Raw genomic sequence first — 18,307 nt, forward strand, 5'->3', positions numbered from 1 at the left:
CACTTGATGTCAGATTAATGGCAGTGCAGCAAGAGAAAGCTGTTGGAAGAGGCCAATTGATAAGAATTGAAGAATGACTGCAGATTTGCAATCACCGGATAACCGGATCCATAATCTAAAGAATCGACAATTTAAAATAAATTTACCTATTTCCATTCTGCTTTCAAACATCAAAGATCAGAACCTGAGAAGGCCAAACACACCCATCATTAGATTGTAATGTACTGAGAAGGCTTACAATGTTTTAACATTCATTTTGATGTGTTTGTTTCATTTTCTGAGGTTTCGAATGCATTCTCGGGAAAAGCAACTCGTTCAGCTGTTTTTCCGCACTGAATTCTGAGGTTGCCTGCACAGAAATTAATTGGTTAAGCTCCCTAATAAGCATTTTCCTGCCAAGAGCACTGCCATTTGAAATATAAACTTTAACACCTACGTAGGACAGCACCAAGAGAGGGTGGTAACTGGTAAGTTCTATGATATATATATATATATAATTTTTAAAAAGGTTAAAAATGTGGAGGTTTTCAAGTTTTCTTCAATTGAAAGATTAAGATCCTGTTTGTTAACCCTATCATTTTTGGTCTTTTGTTATTGAAAATTAAGCCTATAAGCACCATTTTTATTATATTGGTTTCTATGTTTTGTAGCCTATTTTAGGAATGTTTTTAAAACCAATGCCACATTTTTTAAATCTAAAAAAAAAGTAGTTTTCATACACTTGATTTTATTTTTGGAAATTAACTAAGAATTTAAATGTTTAGTTGCAAAATATGAAAATCATGAGTAAAAAACTATGAGAAAACAAGAACAATTTTCAAAAACGAAAATCTAAAAATCAAAATAGTTATCAAAACGATATCTGATTTATGCCAAAAATTGGTAAATTTTGGTGTACAAATTTACGGCTCTACTCTGCAAGGCAGCACCAATAAGGATGAAAGAAACTGGACTGAAAAAAAGCTAAATGGATCCAATCCATGATGCAGTCAAATGCTTTACCACTTAGCTATGGACCCAATCCATGATGAAAATTGAAACATTCTTTATGTTCAAGAAATAAGGTATAATGACTGAACCAAATCAGGTAGATGGAGCTTCAGAAATATGCAACTGTACGCTATGTGCCAAGAGGTAAAATCATACTTGAATAAAATTCGGCTTAATCAAGTTCCATGAGAGCATATTTAAAATGACTTTTCAAGTGATTTAAAAAATATTTTAAAGTAATAAAGAAAAAAATGTTTTCAAGTACTTGAAAGTTATTACAAATAGTTCCTAAATTATTTTCATAAACATGACAATTATGATAAACTATTTCACATCTTAAAAAACGGAGAAAAGCACCATAGAAAGTTCATCAAACCACATCATATATGCTTACGTTCAAAATATTGCACCTGCCAATTATGTCACAAATTATGTATGAACATTCTTTTGCTTCTTTAGTAATCATATCTAGTTATTAATCAAGAGGAAAAAAACAGTAACTTGAGACTAACGTGATAGTTGACTTACTCGTGTATCAAACGCAAACCGCAATGTTTGGACCTGAGTTCCGGAGCAAACCCTCACATCAAATCCAAGTGAATCGATACCATTGATTACTGCCTCCTGCAATCATTCAGTGAAAACCAATGATCCAAAACATCAAGACCATCATGATAATCTGTGTACCTATTATTGAACTATAATGGAAAATGAAGAAACTAAAACAAGAAAGGATAGGTCTTTCGAGAAACTTCATAACTAGGATTTTTGAAGTTAAAAGATTTCTCCTGCCATAAAACAACTCGATGTTTTTGTAATCCGCCATTGGTGATAAACACATTCATCAATTTTCTATTTCTTTCTAAAAATTAAATTATATATTATCGAGCACTCCTATGAATTCCATTATAGCCAATGTTCATTTCATGTTTAGCTATTCAACTAAGTACTAATTTTTAGAAAATACTTCAGTTCATGATAGCACCAATCAAGTAACACCACTAGAAAAGTACATCACCTAGTAGATTTATCTCTATGTTACAGCCAATGAAACAAGGCATCCTCTTGCAACATCGTAGGCTACTTTCCTTTCATGTGCCTCTACTAATTTGGTTACTGTTTAGTTTAGAAGCGGACTGTTTTCAAAACCAACCATAAAATTAAGAAGTCCACTATGAAGTACGTAATGAATCTACTGACTAATTAAAATTTGTGAGAATAACTCAATGGTAATTGACATATACTACTTTATCTTGAAGATTTAAATTCTCATGCTCAAACTTTTTTTTTTGGGAAGATCATACCCAAACTAAAAATACTATAATAAGTCAGTATAACTAATTAACATACAAAATGCATAATGAGATTTAAATAAAAACAACAAACTGAACAGCCTTGTCCTTTGGGAAAATGAAAAGTAATGATTCTGAGATTAAAACAAATATTTTAACAAAGAATTGAAATAGTTTCTGATTTTGTGTAGGTTTATATATTACCTCGACCTGAATGCCCTTGCATCTCCAACAGAGAGACTTGAGCGCTTGTGCGGTCTTTTCTCCACCTGCTCTTAAACGAGAAATAATTTTTTCGGCTGAGTGCGCAATTGCATCAGGTTGAGCTTTCATGAGATCTTCTATTTCAACGTTGCTCTAGGAAAGATCAACGAATTTTTGTCAGCAACAACCAGAAGCAGGCCCACAAGAAAAAAAGACATTTTTAGGCTAGAACAGCATGACCCATCCAGAAATGTGGCGACTGCATATTGTAGCCATTAAACATTTATAATCCATAAACTATCTACAATCTGTCCACCAAAGTCGCCCAAGTTCCAGGAAGTGCCGGTTCTCTTTGTTAGATAGCCTTAATATATCATGCTCAAATAAAAATTAATACAAATAATATACGACATGAAGGCAAAGTGGTTTGTATCAGTTAAATCTCTGTTGTATGTTTATAGTTTCATTGGCTGAAGCTGACAGCAGTCACGAGCAAATATATCTTACTTTAGTTTTGAGGCTGCAACTTTTTCACCCACCGCCAGAGAAAGATGCAGCACATTGTTACTTTTATAATCAGTAATTAATAACATTAATAGCTTTTTCTAAAAAATATTATGCATAGCAAGCAAATATAAAGTCCAAGATACGTATTATAGAGGAAACGCACGAGGCACAAGGTTTCCAGCGCAAGGAAGCGAGGAAATCAGAAAAACTCAGACAGGCCACTGCAATTGTAGACTAAGAGACTCATTCTTACAAGTGAACAAGGTGTGTGGTGTATGATGCTGTTTCAAGAAAACATGCTTCAATGTGAAAAAGAAACCAATGACAAACTGCGAAATGAAACAGAGATTAAACATACTGGATGTGCATGTCCTGTAAATAGCTGAACTTTTATCATCTCCAGCCGGTAAAATGAAGCATCGCTCACTGGAATATTTTCATCCAATGCATCCGTCAAGTTTGAACCATCTTTGGATGAGCTTGATTCATGACCATGATGATTGATCCTACCATGATTTTCAAGGTTATCTTCAACTTCAAGTTTCTGAGCCTCGTTTATGTCACCAGTAATTGAATGGCGACTGGATAGATGCTTCTGGATAACAGTATTCTCTTCACTGAATGCAGGTCTTAGAACACCTTGAATCACTAAAGTTGCAGGAGGCTGTTCCATCCAATCAATAGGATCATCTGATGCAGCCTAAAAGCATAACAGGCATATGGATATCAATGTAATTAGAAATCAGTTGCTTCATTTAACATATATGGAGAGAACATGTCTTGTTAGTGGTTGTCTTTGGAAAAAAAGATGAACTTTTAATCCATCATAAATTATTACCTCTGAAAGCTTGTTGGCAAAATGCATTGGATGTGATGAACGCATTGTCTCTAGTTTTGCCCAATCTCCTAGGGTCTCATCAGAGTGATTTTGATCATCTTCATCGTCTATAACAGAAACCCAGTCCTGCAGAATGGAGAAACTTTAGGATCAAACTAAAATAGTTGAATCAAACAGTAATACTTTTTCTTTTATATGGAGAGACCCTATTGTATTCATCATCTGCATCATCCTCATCCTCATCCTCATCTTCATCTTCATCTTCATCATCACGATCATCATCATCTCCATCATTTGTAGCCTCATCATCAAGCTCTTCAAATCCAAAATCAATTTCTGATGGACCAAACAACTCCATCTCATCGATCATTTCCATGGTATCAAGGCCAATAAGAACTTGCTGCATCAAAGCCATCAATGTGAATCATATTAAGGAAAGAAGATAGGGAGATAGTCGTTCAAATGCATCATCCATTCAAACAATTTTTTGTCCATCAGAAATAAATTCATACAACTGATATTACTGAATGAAAGTATGTTAGATTAAAGAATCTCATGACTCATGAGATGCTAGATGGGAAAGACGTAAAGAAAACGCCTGATGTAGAGAAAGGTGTATAAAAATTCACAACGGTTTGACCATAATGAACATTCTTAAGCTAAGCACTACTCTGTATATGCTGTGATAGCAATGACAAGTTCAAAGAGCTTGTGAAATTAATCATGAATGTCAAATTTAACTCCCGCAAAATCTTTAATGGTTTCAACCAAATTTTGATTGTGATATATAATTAAAACATTGAATTCATGTAGAATGAATCTTCCATTATACAAATTAAAACCAATTATATGACTCCCACATTTGTTTTAACAAACTGTACTCCGAAAATTAAAATCGAGAAATCTCATAAATGAATTCAAATAAAGGAATTGAGACTCCAAAGTAAATTTAAAGAATTATTATATCATTCTTTCGGAGGAAAAATACTGAATTAACTGCATCATTTGTCAAAAATTTAATAGTAGGCCAAACAAAAGTAAGGGAGAAACCTTTGACAACTCCATAACCGTGAGAGGGCAATGAAATCCCAAAAAAACAAAAGGAGGAGGACAAGGAGGAAAAGCAAGGGCCCTAGACTGTAATTTCATATCATCGGTGGTATAGAATATAGATGGGGTAAAGGTGAGCGGAAGATTTCTTCCCATCCAATAATCTTCCCAAAAATAGGTACTTGAGCCATCCTCAATTGAGCATTTAAAGAACTAGGAGAATAAGGGAAAACTAAATAGGAGGTTTAGAGGAACACAAACTTACTTCTCCAGGGAGAGATAATAGAAGAGTCTTGCACTCATCTTTTGATTTCTTCATCAATCGCTTCTAAGCATCTTCAACCCTTTAGATTCTAACAAGTTCTTTTTGTCTCTCTCCCTGGATATGATGTTCAATTTATTAAAGAGGTATCCCCCCCCTTCTCTCTAAAGAAGTTTTATGCTATTTCGAAGAAGATGAGAAATCATTGGTAAGTGTGAGTGGTGAAGTAGAAGTTCTTATGGAGGAACTAGTGCAATAGGAGTTGCTATCAGAGTATATGTTTGCAGAAGCCTATAATCATATTTTTGCGAGTGAAGATATTGGGTCACTTAAATCAGAGTCTTTTGCTGTAACTTCTCCAATGTCTCCTTTGATTCCTGACAAATTCGCTTCTTTGGTTAAGGTACGCTGTCTTCCGTTGCGGGCAATTCCTTCTAGTTCTCCAAGAGCTAAAGTTTAAGGGTATTCTTATTTGTTTAGAGCACTTTGCATTTTCATAGATTGCTTGAGCAAGTTGAAGTTTTTTAATGTCCTATTTGCCTTAGTGTCTCGTTTCCCTCGCATAAGGGTCAGTTTGATGTTTCTCTATGTTTGGCCCAGTTTGTCTTGGTTTGATTTTTCTCTTAGTTTCTTATGGGACTCTCTCTAAGTTTCTTGTGCTTTTTAGTCGAAGGTTTTCTTCTTCTTGGCCTGTGTTCTTCATAAGTTGTGTTTGTCTCCTATATTTATCAAATACTTGGAGATCTTGTATTTTGTAGTAAACTCTTTTCATTATATCAATGTAATTTTTGTTTCTGTTTCAAGAAAACAAAACTTACTTCTCGAGACCCAATCAAAGGGAGGAGGGATAACTCCAATGACCTTGAAACTATCTCCCAATTAACAAGATGAAATCCTCCACTCGTCAACCCACAAGAAATTCCTCATAAACTTCTCTAGGCTCTTATCGAGCGAAGCAGGAATTCTAAAAAGGAGAGATAGTAGGATCACAGATAAGACAGCTTGGATGAGACTTGAGAGTAAATGTTCCTCACTTGGAAAAGATTATTTTTTCAATAAAGGTGCTTGTGGACCTTTCAAAACACCACAAACCTCCATTTTCTTTAAAATATAATATATATATATATATATATATATATCACGAAGCAAGGTGCTAGTGGACCTTTCCAGTAACCATAAACCAAAACGGGATGCCCCTCAAATTGTGACCACAAGGGAGCCCCAAACAGAAAGAAGCCAACACACTCACCTCACAACCCACAATAGCTGCCAACGAATTATTTCTATTCTCTCTTTACTTTACAATAGAAATGAAATAAAAAAGTATTTGAGTTTAATCTGAAGGTTTTGGTACCTAATGAAAAACCATTATAAATTTTTCTTGTGAATTACAAAGGTATAGCAGAACCATTTCTTGTTACAAAAGCATGTCAGTCCTTTAATACAATCTTCATTCCCAAAATTATAGTGAAAAGAAATGCATTAAAATATCCTAAATATATCTATATCTATATATATATTTCTTTTTTTAATAGAAAGAACTACTTTCATTGAGAAAAAAAAAATGAAAGAATACAAGGGCAAACTAAAATCAAATCCACAAAATCCCCATTAAAAAAAAGAGGTCCAACTAAGTAAAATGTTGCCAAAAGAATAGTTATAAAAGTCTTTGACATCGAAGCTCAAAGGGAGACATGAAACTTAACTAAGGACCAAACATTACTAGGGCCCCTCTCCATCCCTCTAAACACTCCGTTATTTCTCTCTCCCCATATATCCTATAACAAAGTGCACACCCCAACATCTCAAAGAATGCGGGTCTTTTCTCTAAAAGACGGATGAAGGAGGTAATTAAACCACTGACACTCCTCTAAGGAGCCAACATAAAACCAAACTCCTGAAAAATTGATTCCACGTCAACCTCGCAAATTCACATCCCAAAAAAGAAGATTCAAGTCTTCCTCCACCTTCCGACAAAGAATACGACTCGGTCCATCAAGTTTACATGATTGAATAAAACTTGCCAAGCAAAGAACTTAACTTTCTTTCGAATCTTAATCCTCCACGAGGCATCAAAGACAGACTTACTAATCTAGCAAATATCGAAAGAATGACTTGCAAGAGAACCATCTAGCGAGACAAGACTCCAAACATAAACGTCCTTTCTCCCAAGCCTAAAACCAAACTCTCCAATAGAAGAGAAAAGAGTGACAACCTCGATCATTTCTTTATCATTCATTAGTCAACGATCGACGAAAGTCAAACTAGAAAGAAATAGAGCTCCCTGACCAAACTAGGAAGTTAGATATAAAACGATGCTTATGGGAAGACAGATGATAAAGATGAGGAAACACAGAGCAAAGGGGTCTATCCCCCACCCATTGAACCTCCCAAAATACGTTTTCTTACCATACCCCGCTACACAATGAACAAGATGGAAGAAAGTGGAGAGCTCCAAAGAAATGTCATTCTAGAAAGTGCCTTAACCCCACTCCAAAACTAATCAAAGAGATAAGGGCCAAATTTGCATTACCTATCACAAGGGAACCTTCACATGCCGAGTTAAATCTTGTAATAATGAAAAATGAACAACTGAATGCATCTATTGGTTTGAGACGAGATGTGAGAGGTGTGAAGACATATATTTAATATGTAAGTCAAAATCCATACCACAAAGTTATTTTCTGACGTTAGGTTTTGCATGGCCTCTTCAGTATTCTTCATTTGAAAATAGATATCTGCAATGGAGCAACATAACACAATCAATAAGATAATAGGGAAAATAGTCAAGGCTGGCCTTGAGTATGAGAATGTTGTACTCTTATGTTGGACATACTTCCATGTTCGTCAGTAACATATGGTAGTTCTGGCCAGATAATATTTTCCTGAACTTCATTGTTAATCAAACCCGCGAACATTAATGTTGCTTTGCTATTTACCTGAACATGGAATGCTATTGAAAATATTAATCATCAAAATCTTGTATGAAATATCAACCTATATATAATACAGAATTACAAAAGCAACTCCTTTTAATATAGCTCCCACCTACTTTCGCTTTAGAGTAGGAGGTTCAAATCTTCATTCCTATATTTGTTGTACTAAGGGAAAAATAAAGTTTTAATATCCTACCCCCATTAAAACATAGGTGATAACAGAAAAAGAGAATCATCCAACATTTGTAAGACTTGGACCAAAGGGAAGCAATATGCTGCAGTAGCTGTACGTTCTCCCACATTTCACAACCAGGTCCGATAAAATAGCTACATACAGGAAAGAACATGTTCACAGAAAATTTACATCTATAAAAACTAAGCAGTAGTGTCTTTGTGGTTGAGCGTTGAGGTGGACAGGTTTCGACCTTTGCTTTTCTTATCTTTCTTAGACTTATTGGTCAGTTATGAAATCAAAGTGACTGTTGTTTTAAGAAAGTCGCTAAAATTATCATTTAATCCAAGCCCATATATTCTATCTTCAGGGCCAGAAGTAAGGTATTTATCTTTTATATTATTTTAATTATAATGAAAACCCCTAGAGTTATCTTTCTTGCTATGCCTTGGTGCAAACTTACATTTTTCTTTAGCTCATATAGTCTTTCCACTCTTTTGGCCAATTGGAGAGGTCTAGTGTAGCTTCTTTAGTTTTGGCTTATTCCTTTTTGTAAATTTCATACATTAATGAAATTTGTCTCTTATCAAAAAAGAAAAAAGAAACAGAAAAAGAACACCTAGTGCGAGGAGTTTATTTTTAGGACTTCCCAGGATGAGTAGTAATTCATCATTTTCCAAGTCATTAGGCATTGAGCTGGCAGAAAGATTGTAACATGTTCCAAGAACTTGGAGACATGGCATCTACGGTATTTACGTGAATGAATCCCATTGTTTGTGTACAAAAGAGAGAGGAAAAAGTTGAGTTTATCATTACTATAAAAGGTAAAAAGGTAGTGAAAATTTGGGTCCATTGTTTTTGTTTCTAAGATAAATAGATAATCTTCCAAACTTCAAGATTAGCCATCTTACATCGGTTCACAAAATTATTTTATATAAATCTCATTGCATGCACGATGTAGATTAGTGTAGCTGGGTGAATTTTCAGTCTTTGACCTCCACTTTGGTCCTCGAGAACGTGATGGAAAAGGAATATATAATTCAAACAAATGAATGCCTTCCAGCGGTAACATTTGTTGCTGCATAAAGCAGTAATGCAAACAACCTTCCTGCTAGTGATGCATCACATCTATTAAACATCGTGATTAAGTATGACATTAAGAACAGCATTAGTCTAAATTGATACCTCAATGATTGTTCTCGTAGTTTCTGCAGAGGTAGGTCTAACATCCTCAGCAATCTCTGTTATTGATTTCACAAGCTCCTCAGATGGATGATACTGCAATCCCCTATTTTGTTTAATTGGATCTGATGCAGAGCCCAAATGCTCTGCTGATGCTTGGATTCCATTCTTTTTGAGATTGTTCCTTCCCAAGAGAGACTTACTATTAAGTCTTTGGCATCTTTTCCTGCAATTTAGTTATCAGGTTTTAGTATTCTAATCGTTCTTTTCTAGTATCTGAAATTGTGGTGTTCGTGCAGTTCTCCTATTGCCTTTTACATACATATACCTGATCAAATTTGATGTTCATAAACAGAAACAGTACCATTTGGTCAAGTTTCTCTGTACACAATAATTATAAAATATATACATAAGTGGCATATCAAAGCACCACTGAGATCTAGTAACCATCAGATACACAATCTTTCCAGAAAGATCTCAAACAACACAGTTGCCAATAACATTAATCCTTTTGATGCTTGCCAATTGCGATTCCATAAAGACCACATCTTATAAGAATAAAAAAAACATTGTCTGAATTATGAGTTCTTTCTCATTGCATTAGGCTTGGACCGTATAGTATGTACAAGTATTTTCTAATCATAAATTTGTATTCAACTCGGACTTTTATTCAATTTATTGCAAATTTTCAGTAAGTGGAAGCAGGATAAGGACTAAAAATCCCGCACACGTATGTTACCAAGAAACTCGTCGACAAAATTATTTAATAAAAAATAAAATAAAAAAAAGGAAAAGAAAGTAGCAAGCTCAAGCTAAGTACCAATGCACGTCGGAAGTGCAAGAATGCAAAAGCCGGCAAAAGCTGCTAGCATGGACTATACTAGATACATCCTCCGAAGTCCAAGCTGGACGGTGATCTGTACAAGCACACGAGCAAAAACAAGGAAGATAATTAGTCTAAGCCATGCACCAAAGAAAATACCGGAAAAACTTCAGAAAGAAACGCTGTGGAATCGTATGCTTCATTGCTTTTATCAGATATCAATTAAAGCAACCAAAAAGATTGCTTCCTATTCCACATACGCTTAATTCAAAACAGGATTAAAGAACACTAGTCTCAGCTTGGCAGCCAAGAAAATGCAGGGGAAAACACCAAAAAGAAAGGCAGCGGAATCTCGAGCTCCATTGTTTCAAACAGAAATCACATTGAGCAATCAGAACAACTGTTTCCTCTTCCTCTTTCGCTTAATTCCAAAAACATAGAAGAAAAGTAGTCTCCGCTCGGCAGCAGAGAAAAATGCGGGAGAAAACGCCAAAGAAAGAAAGAAAAAAAAAGCTGTTGAATTTTAAGCTCCAAAGCTTTCAATAAAATTCAAGTTAAGCAATAATAAAAATTGTTTCCTCTTCCTCATTCGTTTAATTCGAAAAAAAACATTGAAGAAAAATAGTCAGCTTGGCATCCATTAAAAATGAGGGAAACAGAACGCCAAAAAGAAAATCCGTGGAGTCCTGAGCTCCATTGCTTTCAACATAGAGCAAGTTAAGCAATCAAAACAATCGTTTCCTCTCCTTCTTTCGTATAATTCGACCAAAAGAATGGAGAACAGAGAGTATAGCTCATCTTCTGAAGTAAGTAATGGCGGCGGAGAAGAAAGAGAGAGAGAGAATTACAGGACAAGGCAGAGGAGTAGCAGAAGTTTGCGCCGGCGGGAAATCGAACGGCCAGAGCAGTTTCGATCATTCTTTCACCTTTTTTCTTGGTAATGCGCTATTGAAGTAGGAGATCCACAGGCATTTTCGAAGAGAAATTGTGTATTAGGATGAGGTACCTGCTCTTCTTATTGGCTTCACGTGGAAAATATCCTTTGCGGCAATGAATATGCCATTGCCGTTCGAGCGAACGTCTACGGCATTCCGGTCAAGCCCAATGGCAGCAATCGATTGGGCTCTCACGTTATGTGCAGCCCATTACCTTTGATTTTCTTTTACTTTTGTGTTTGAGAAATTATACATAAGGCTACTTTAGAGATGTTAAAAAAAATCCGATGATCCGAAAAAATTAGATTAAATATACTCTAAATTTCAATTAATTTAGTTTACATAGTCTTAGAAATTATAATTTCTATCATTATATAATTGGATAAAATTACTTAAATAGTCTAAACTATTTATGAGACTTTTATCAAATCATGTTAGACTAAAAAAATAACAAATGTTTGAATATAGCTCAATTAATATATAAGTGTGTTAGTAATCACAAAATTTGTGGTTTGATTCTTCTACTCAAATTATAATAACAATGAAATAAAAGGATAAAAAGATTGTAGATCTCTTTTGGTAATAATTTTATTTGTTGTTTTTAAAAATTTATTCTAGGAAGACTACATCCACCTCAAAATTTTTTATTTATTATCTAAAACTCTCCCTTTTTCTCATTCTATCTCTCTCAACGTTTGTGTTTGATTACTGAGAAGATTTCAGAACGAAAACGAAAAATTTGTTCTTAGATACGAAGAATGCTTTGTGCTAGATGATGAAATTCACTCTTCTTCCCTTCAATAGTGATTTCGCGCTTCTGCTTCGTTCTTCCTCCTAAGCTCTTAGAGTTAAAAATTTGGATTTCAATTTATCAAAATCTATTGATATTTGTTTTCATTTGCTGGCTCAGGATGCTTACTTTGATTTACACTTTTCCATCATATCCAAAAGGATAGAATCTGTTACATTTTCCTGGCGTGCGAGCAGTTCAGTTGTAAGCCTTCTGGTCAATTGCTTTGTTGCTAGCCATAATGAAACTTAATCAGACTTATACCTTATACGTCGTTTGTTCATTTCGATTGTGAAGAAGCAATGTCTGATAAATGGAAATTGGATTTATGTATCGTAATTTTTAGACAGATCCTGACCTTTTCTTTCACTTCTTACCCAAGAATTTCGACTTATTTTTAGGTATGCGCTGCAAAGGGTCCACGGCCGAGATATCCTCGGGTCTGGAAAACCAAAAAGAGAATTGGGATCAAATCCATGGCAGCATGCTTGTTGATTGTGTAAGCTCTCTTGTTCTTGTCTCACTAATCCAATACCCTCCATCCACAAAAAGAAGGATGCCATTATGCCTATTGAAATTGAATTTTCATTGCAGAAAATCTTTTCTGTCATCTTGATACAGGGTATATTTGGGATGCATTTTAAGACTTTTGAAAGAAGCATTTTAAGTGCTTTTAGGATTCAAGATTTTAATTACTCTTGACAGCATAACCAAACATCAAGCGATTTTTAAATAATGCTTTTAATTTTCCAAAAAAAAAAAAAAAAAAAACACACAAAGAGAATGGAAGAGGATAATTCAGGTACATTTCCTATGTAGGACCTTCTTGCATGTTTATTTTGTGTCCTTTCTTGCTCTGCCGTTTCTCTTGACGATGTTTCCGACCAAATGAGTTAAGAAAAATGGGTGTACTATTGTAGTTGACGAAATGGATGTTAAGTAAAGGCCAAGGAAGAACAATGGGAAGCTATTTCACGTTATTAAATGCCTTAGCTGAAGATGGAAGACTTGATGAAGCTGAAGAGTTTTGGAACAAATTGTTTTCTCAGCATCTGGAGAGCATGCCTCCTATATTCTTTTATAAAGTGATATCCCTCTACTACGATCGGGCAATCACAAGTTATTTGAGGTATTCAGTTTTATTGCTACAGAAGTAGTTTCAACTGAATACAAAGCTTTACCCATTCCTTCCTTGCCTTGAATACTTTAGAAGTGAAAGTTGTCCCCATAAACCAACACGGGTCCTTTCAGCATGCTTTGTCCTCGCTCACATGAGTCCTAGGAAATTTCCCAGGAAGTTACCCAACATAGGATTACTCCAAGCTAGAGTTCTTATGATTGAGCCACCGAAAAGGAAGGTGCACGTTGTTGGTATAGGTAGTAACTTTCAATTTTTTTAAACCTTTCTTAACCATACTTTCATGTCTTCAGGATCCCTCTCGTTCGGATGTGATACCGGTTCATTCATGTACCCCTCCTGAACTCGGGTCGTACTGTACAAAATAGTAATTTCAGTAATGGTTTTAGTGAGCTTGACAAAATGGAACATAGTTCAACAGAGCCTAAGGATTCTAGTCTTGAAGATGATGAAGAAATGAGTGAAGATCCAGATGAAATTTTGGAAGATGAATGTATGTCAAAAGAATCCAGTTTTGAGCATGATTTCATGGGGTTTGTATTGGGTTTTATGTCTTAAAACTCGCAGTTTGTAAAATTAAATATATTTTATTATCAATAAAAGATGTTATTCGACATTTCTTCAATAAAGATATTGAATCTATTAATTGCATTCATAGAGTCTAAATCCAATAATCTAAGATTTATGGCTATTACATGAATACTTAACTTTATGTAGAGACATAAAGATTGATCAAGTTCGAGTAAATAGCCAAAACAGTCTAGTACATGATTAAGGTTGGGTACCTTATTCTGGTAAAATTATTGGATGCGGCCTACTCTATAGTAGTTACAAGTTGTTGTAAAGATACTAAAAACGAAGTGATCCAGATTCGTTCATGTATTCACATGAGGAGTGGGAGCGTCCTATGCAATGAGTTTGCATAAGATCAAACAAGAAATAAGTCACTCTTACTTTTTAACGTTGTTTACTATTTAAGACTAACTATTTTGCTTAGATGGCCTAGGTAACTCAATCTTAACTATGAACTCTTGTCTATTCGAGATTAACTTTAGATTTGCATAGGTGAGGGTTGACTCAACAACGCCGGCTCAATAAGCCTCCCATTTAAGGGGTAAGACCTGGTAGATAGTTGGGAACATAGGGTGCAAGACAGAATTCACGCCTACCCGATTTAGGGATATGAGAAAGGTTGTTCTCTTAAGTACTGAATCCAAATCTTGAACAATGGGTCCCACCCTCTCACTGGCTCGAGAGGGATCCATTTAGTGATTGGATCCATTTAGTTATTGGATCATAAACCAATTGTTCATTGGAGGATTAGTTGGAAGTTAAAGAACAAGACATAATATTGAGGTTAAAACAGCACATTGACCTAGACGATATCACGAACAACCTGTGAAGGGTCGACTTACTAGTTATGGTTATATCGTGTGGACACAAATATATCTACAGTGAGGAGAGTGCAACTATCGAGCTATAGTGGTGTGATCCGATAGTTAACGAATACTGATTAATTTGGTCTAAAGAGTTTACCCAATTAATCTTAATCATTGGAGCTTATGATCTGTAAGTCCATAAAGTTTCTCTACTAGCTCGTAAAACATGAACACCTTGAATTATTAAATTGAGTGAATTTGGTATGATATCAATTTGGAGTGTTCAAATTGAATTTCAAAGAAATGTTTAAATTGAAATTAGGGTTTTGAGTTTGAATAAATTCAAAATCAAATTAGGGTTTGTTTAATTATATTCGATATAATTAACGTTTAATTTGTTGAAATTAAACGAAATTGGAGAGTTTATAATATTTAAATATTGATTTAAATATTAATTACATGAATAAGATTCATGTTTAAAATTAGGTGTGTGATCAATTTAATATTTGATATTAAAATTTAATTAATTAGAAATCATTTTCCAATTTAAATTCAATTTAGGAAATTGAATGATTTAGATTTAATTAATTATGAATGAATTAAATTAAAGTATTAATTGATTATGAATTAATTAAATTGAATTTAAATTTAAAAAGAAAAAATTGGAAATTGAAACCCAAAAGTGGGTTGATCTTAGTAGGAGGTGTTCCTCCATGAGATACACACAAATCCCATCATCTAAATTTCAAGCAGCTGCTGGCCAAGCTCAATTTCTGAAGTGGTTGCATGTAAAGGCTGGTTAAAACTCTCCAATTGAGCTGATGAAGGAAGATATAGTTGCTGAAATCTGGTTTCAGCTGACTTCTTCTTCTTTCTCTTGAAACCCACATAACTCTTTCAACAAATTCACTCAAATCTGAGTTCCACCACTCAATTTTAAGGTTAAGAATAGTAGAGAAGATCTCTTGGTGGTTCACGGTTGATTTGGTACTGAATTGGAATGAAAAACAGCTTGAAATTTGAAGAATTCATTAAGAGATATGTAACATAAAACCCATTTGTGATTTTCTGAAAATGCATGCTTTAAAACTCAAAATAAGATTATGTTTCCTCTAGCATAATCTGTTTTAAAGTCAATCTTGTTGCCGTAAAACTTCTAAATTGGTATATAGAGACAAAAAAAAAAAGAAAGAAGAAAAAAAAGTTCTAATGCACTATCACTGTGTGGAAGAGTCCATTTACTCACGGGAGGGGTCGGTTGTCTCACTAATAATAGAACGGTTTTTCATTCATCATCAGAATCAGAGCCTTCTGAACTTAGACTCTGCTTATATGCTTTTCCATTGGCAATAGGGCTATTCTTTTTCACATCTTGTTCATCAGCTTCGTCTCCGGTTGTACACAGCTCTCGTAATCATCATTTTCCTCTTCCTCTTCAATTCCATCTTCCATGGTTGGTCCTTCTTTTTCCATAAGGCCTCCATGGGTACCCGCACGGGTACGTTTCAAGATTTTCACTTTCAGGTTTGTTTCGTTATCGCAACCGATCCAAGAATCACACAGGCAGTAACAAGTTAAATTGTAGTTTCCCTCAGCTGGGGCGTGGAACTTGCCTAGAACCAGTCTTGATCCTGCTTTTACCTTCTCCACTGCTTCCCTAACTGCAGCACTGGTTTCCTTCACACTTGCTCCAGATCCCTCCATTTGTTACTCAATCGCCTTGGAAGCAGCAATTATGGTTGTAGCCTCATCCATGAAACTGACCTTCTGGTAAAACCACACATTATTTGAATTCGGATCTGCAAGTAAGAACCACAAGTTCACTTCTTTGTGAAATGGGCAGTGGAGGGGCATGCAGTGTTGGAATAAACAATATATTTTTTAATCAATTATCCCACTCTGGTGTGAATCTAATAGAATACTAATTAACTAGCAATAACAATAATAATCAAGTAAGGACACAAACAATTTTAATGTGGAAAAACCCCTCAATGTGAGGAGTAAAAAAAACTACGTACCGAAGTCAAAATCTCCACTATAATCAATAACGGGTTATAATGAGTTCTCCCTAGTCACAACTAGAGGCATACACAGTAAATATCTCAAAATTAACAATCTTGGCAACAAACAACAACAAATTGAGGAGAATAAAATTAGAAACGTCTCACTTGAATTGGCAACCAATTACCTATGGTATTATACTGTAAGTAGCTCCAAACGAAATCTCCAACGTTCAGATTGAAGACCCTCGTGTCAAAAACATGTCATCAAAATTTCAGCTTGATCGGATCACAAATTAATCTCCAATGGCTGAAAAACATTGTTGGTCGGATTGCCAAAAAGTCTAATTTTTCTGCCGTTTTAATCTCTCGTATTTCATGCTACATCTCATGACCGACGACTACAAAGTTATTTAAAAAAAAAAAAAGTGATTTAACCCTAATGGGCCTTAGGCCTTCACAAAGTAAATAACCCAACAAATCTCTCCCTATTTCACTTTGTGGAGGAACTTGTCATTCCCACGGTGGAACGACAAAACTCAAGCTTCTCTCTTGGTAGATTCTTCATCAACATATTGGATCCATTATGATTAGTATGTATCTTCTCAAGATCAAACAATTCATCATTCAAAGCATCTCTCATCCAGTGATACCTCACATCTATATGCTTTGTTCTAGAATGAAATGTAGCATTCTTACCAAGATTAATAACACTATGATTATCGCAGTATATCACATATCTTTGTTGCTTGAAGCCAAGCTCTTGTATAAAGCGCTTCATCCACAGCATCTTTTTACAAGCCTCTGCTGCAGCAATATACTCCGCTTCAATTGTAGAAAGTGCAACACACACTTCTACAACCATAACTGCCAAGATACTTAATAACGGGCAGAAATGCACGTTATCATAGTGCTAAGTTCTTAAACAATGTTAGATTTCATTGATGAAATATGATTAATTGCGTCCATTAAGCATAAATTCTATAATATTGTGGTCGCATGCGTTCATCGCATCAGAACTATTGATTTTTGTATTTTTTTTGCAGAATATGCGTTCACGCAATGCAAAGATTGCGATCATAGGAATTCATTGGTCGAGCGCAACTTCATCGCAAGGTTTTGCGTTGATCGTGCTCGCACACATTCACCCAAGAAGGATCGCCGCAACTTGGTCAGCACAACATGGTGGACGCATCCGAGTGAAAGGATAATTAAGAGCGATGAGACAGAAAGCTGAGGACAGTCGGATCTAAATTAAGTTGACAGCCGATAACGGTCACGAAGTACATTCAGCTTTATCAGTGACAATTATCCGACGCATCAGTTAGGAATTAAAGCTGTCCTATCTGTACAACCAGGAGGGAGAAGCCGCCTTTCCCATGGAAACTCTATAAATACCAAGTGCATTCTTCAGAAGGGGGTTCACGACTTTTACAATCTTTTGTTCCACAAGTTCACGCCTCAGTCCATAGTTTTCTTTCATTTTAAGGCGGACGCGAGGAAGAAAGTTGTGTCGGTAGATCGTTCCGGTAAGGTTGGGAAAGTGCCGGAAGCTCCAAAATAAAGAGAGGGTCGACGCCTGCGGAAGCAGGAATATCTTTAGATCAGAATAGAGAATCAGTGTAAAAAGCCTCGGTCAGCAAGGAATTGCTACCGGGCTCTCTTCCTTTACTTTCCATTGACATTTTGTACTCAACTCATTTATAAGAATGAAATTTCCTTCTCTATATTTGTTCACTCTCTGTTGTTCACGCATGAGTAGCTAAATTAGTTGAATGGGTTGAGAAGCATTTAGCTAGTATAACTAGG

At 35.3% G+C, this 18,307-nt stretch overlaps 2 protein-coding genes across 2 annotated transcripts; one reads left to right on the forward strand and one right to left on the reverse strand.

The window, feature by feature from the left end:
• Positions 1-40: 40 nt before the first annotated feature.
• Positions 41-11,287, reverse strand: LOC120072133 (uncharacterized protein At3g49140-like). The gene is made up of 11 exons (XM_039024549.1): positions 11,105-11,287; positions 10,254-10,350; positions 9,437-9,659; positions 7,980-8,082; positions 7,814-7,881; positions 4,037-4,231; positions 3,832-3,957; positions 3,352-3,693; positions 2,487-2,639; positions 1,519-1,614; positions 41-349 (listed from the first exon to the last, which is right to left on the reverse strand). Exons 1-11 carry the CDS (start codon positions 11,172-11,174, stop codon positions 245-247), a joined length of 1,578 nt encoding a protein of 525 aa, XP_038880477.1. The 5' UTR covers positions 11,175-11,287; the 3' UTR covers positions 41-244.
• Positions 11,288-12,772: 1,485 nt separating this feature from the next.
• LOC120072995 (pentatricopeptide repeat-containing protein At4g18975, chloroplastic-like) lies at positions 12,773-13,748 on the forward strand. The gene is made up of 4 exons (XM_039025547.1): positions 12,773-12,783; positions 12,902-13,110; positions 13,192-13,339; positions 13,413-13,748. The coding sequence occupies exons 2-4, from the start codon at positions 12,914-12,916 to the stop codon at positions 13,485-13,487; spliced, it is 420 nt and encodes a 139-aa protein (XP_038881475.1). The 5' UTR covers positions 12,773-12,783; positions 12,902-12,913; the 3' UTR covers positions 13,488-13,748.
• The last annotated feature ends 4,559 nt before the right edge of the window (positions 13,749-18,307 follow it).

The sequence above is a fragment of the Benincasa hispida genome, chromosome 1 (genome assembly GCF_009727055.1).
Source record: "Benincasa hispida cultivar B227 chromosome 1, ASM972705v1, whole genome shotgun sequence".
Lineage (NCBI taxonomy): Eukaryota > Viridiplantae > Streptophyta > Magnoliopsida > Cucurbitales > Cucurbitaceae > Benincasa > Benincasa hispida.

What these genes read in the sequence shown, in the direction of transcription:
- LOC120072133 (XM_039024549.1), bottom strand. Translation starts at nt 11,174, where the DNA reads ATGATCGAAACTGCTCTGGCCGTTCGATTTCCCGCCGGCGCAAACTTC. An exon ending in TGCACTTCCGACGTGCATTG is followed by an intron (nt 9,660 to 10,253) that starts GTACTTAGCTTG and finishes ACTAAATTGCAG; the next exon opens with GAAAAGATGCCAAAGACTTA. An exon ending in GCAAGGGCATTCAGGTCGAG is followed by an intron (nt 1,615 to 2,486) that starts GTAATATATAAA and finishes GAATGATTGCAG; the next exon opens with GAGGCAGTAATCAATGGTAT.
- LOC120072995 (XM_039025547.1), top strand. Translation starts at nt 12,914, where the DNA reads ATGTTAAGTAAAGGCCAAGGAAGAACAATGGGAAGCTATTTCACGTTA. An exon ending in GCAATCACAAGTTATTTGAG is followed by an intron (nt 13,111 to 13,191) that starts GTATTCAGTTTT and finishes TGAATACTTTAG; the next exon opens with AAGTGAAAGTTGTCCCCATA. An exon ending in TTGAGCCACCGAAAAGGAAG is followed by an intron (nt 13,340 to 13,412) that starts GTGCACGTTGTT and finishes TCATGTCTTCAG; the next exon opens with GATCCCTCTCGTTCGGATGT.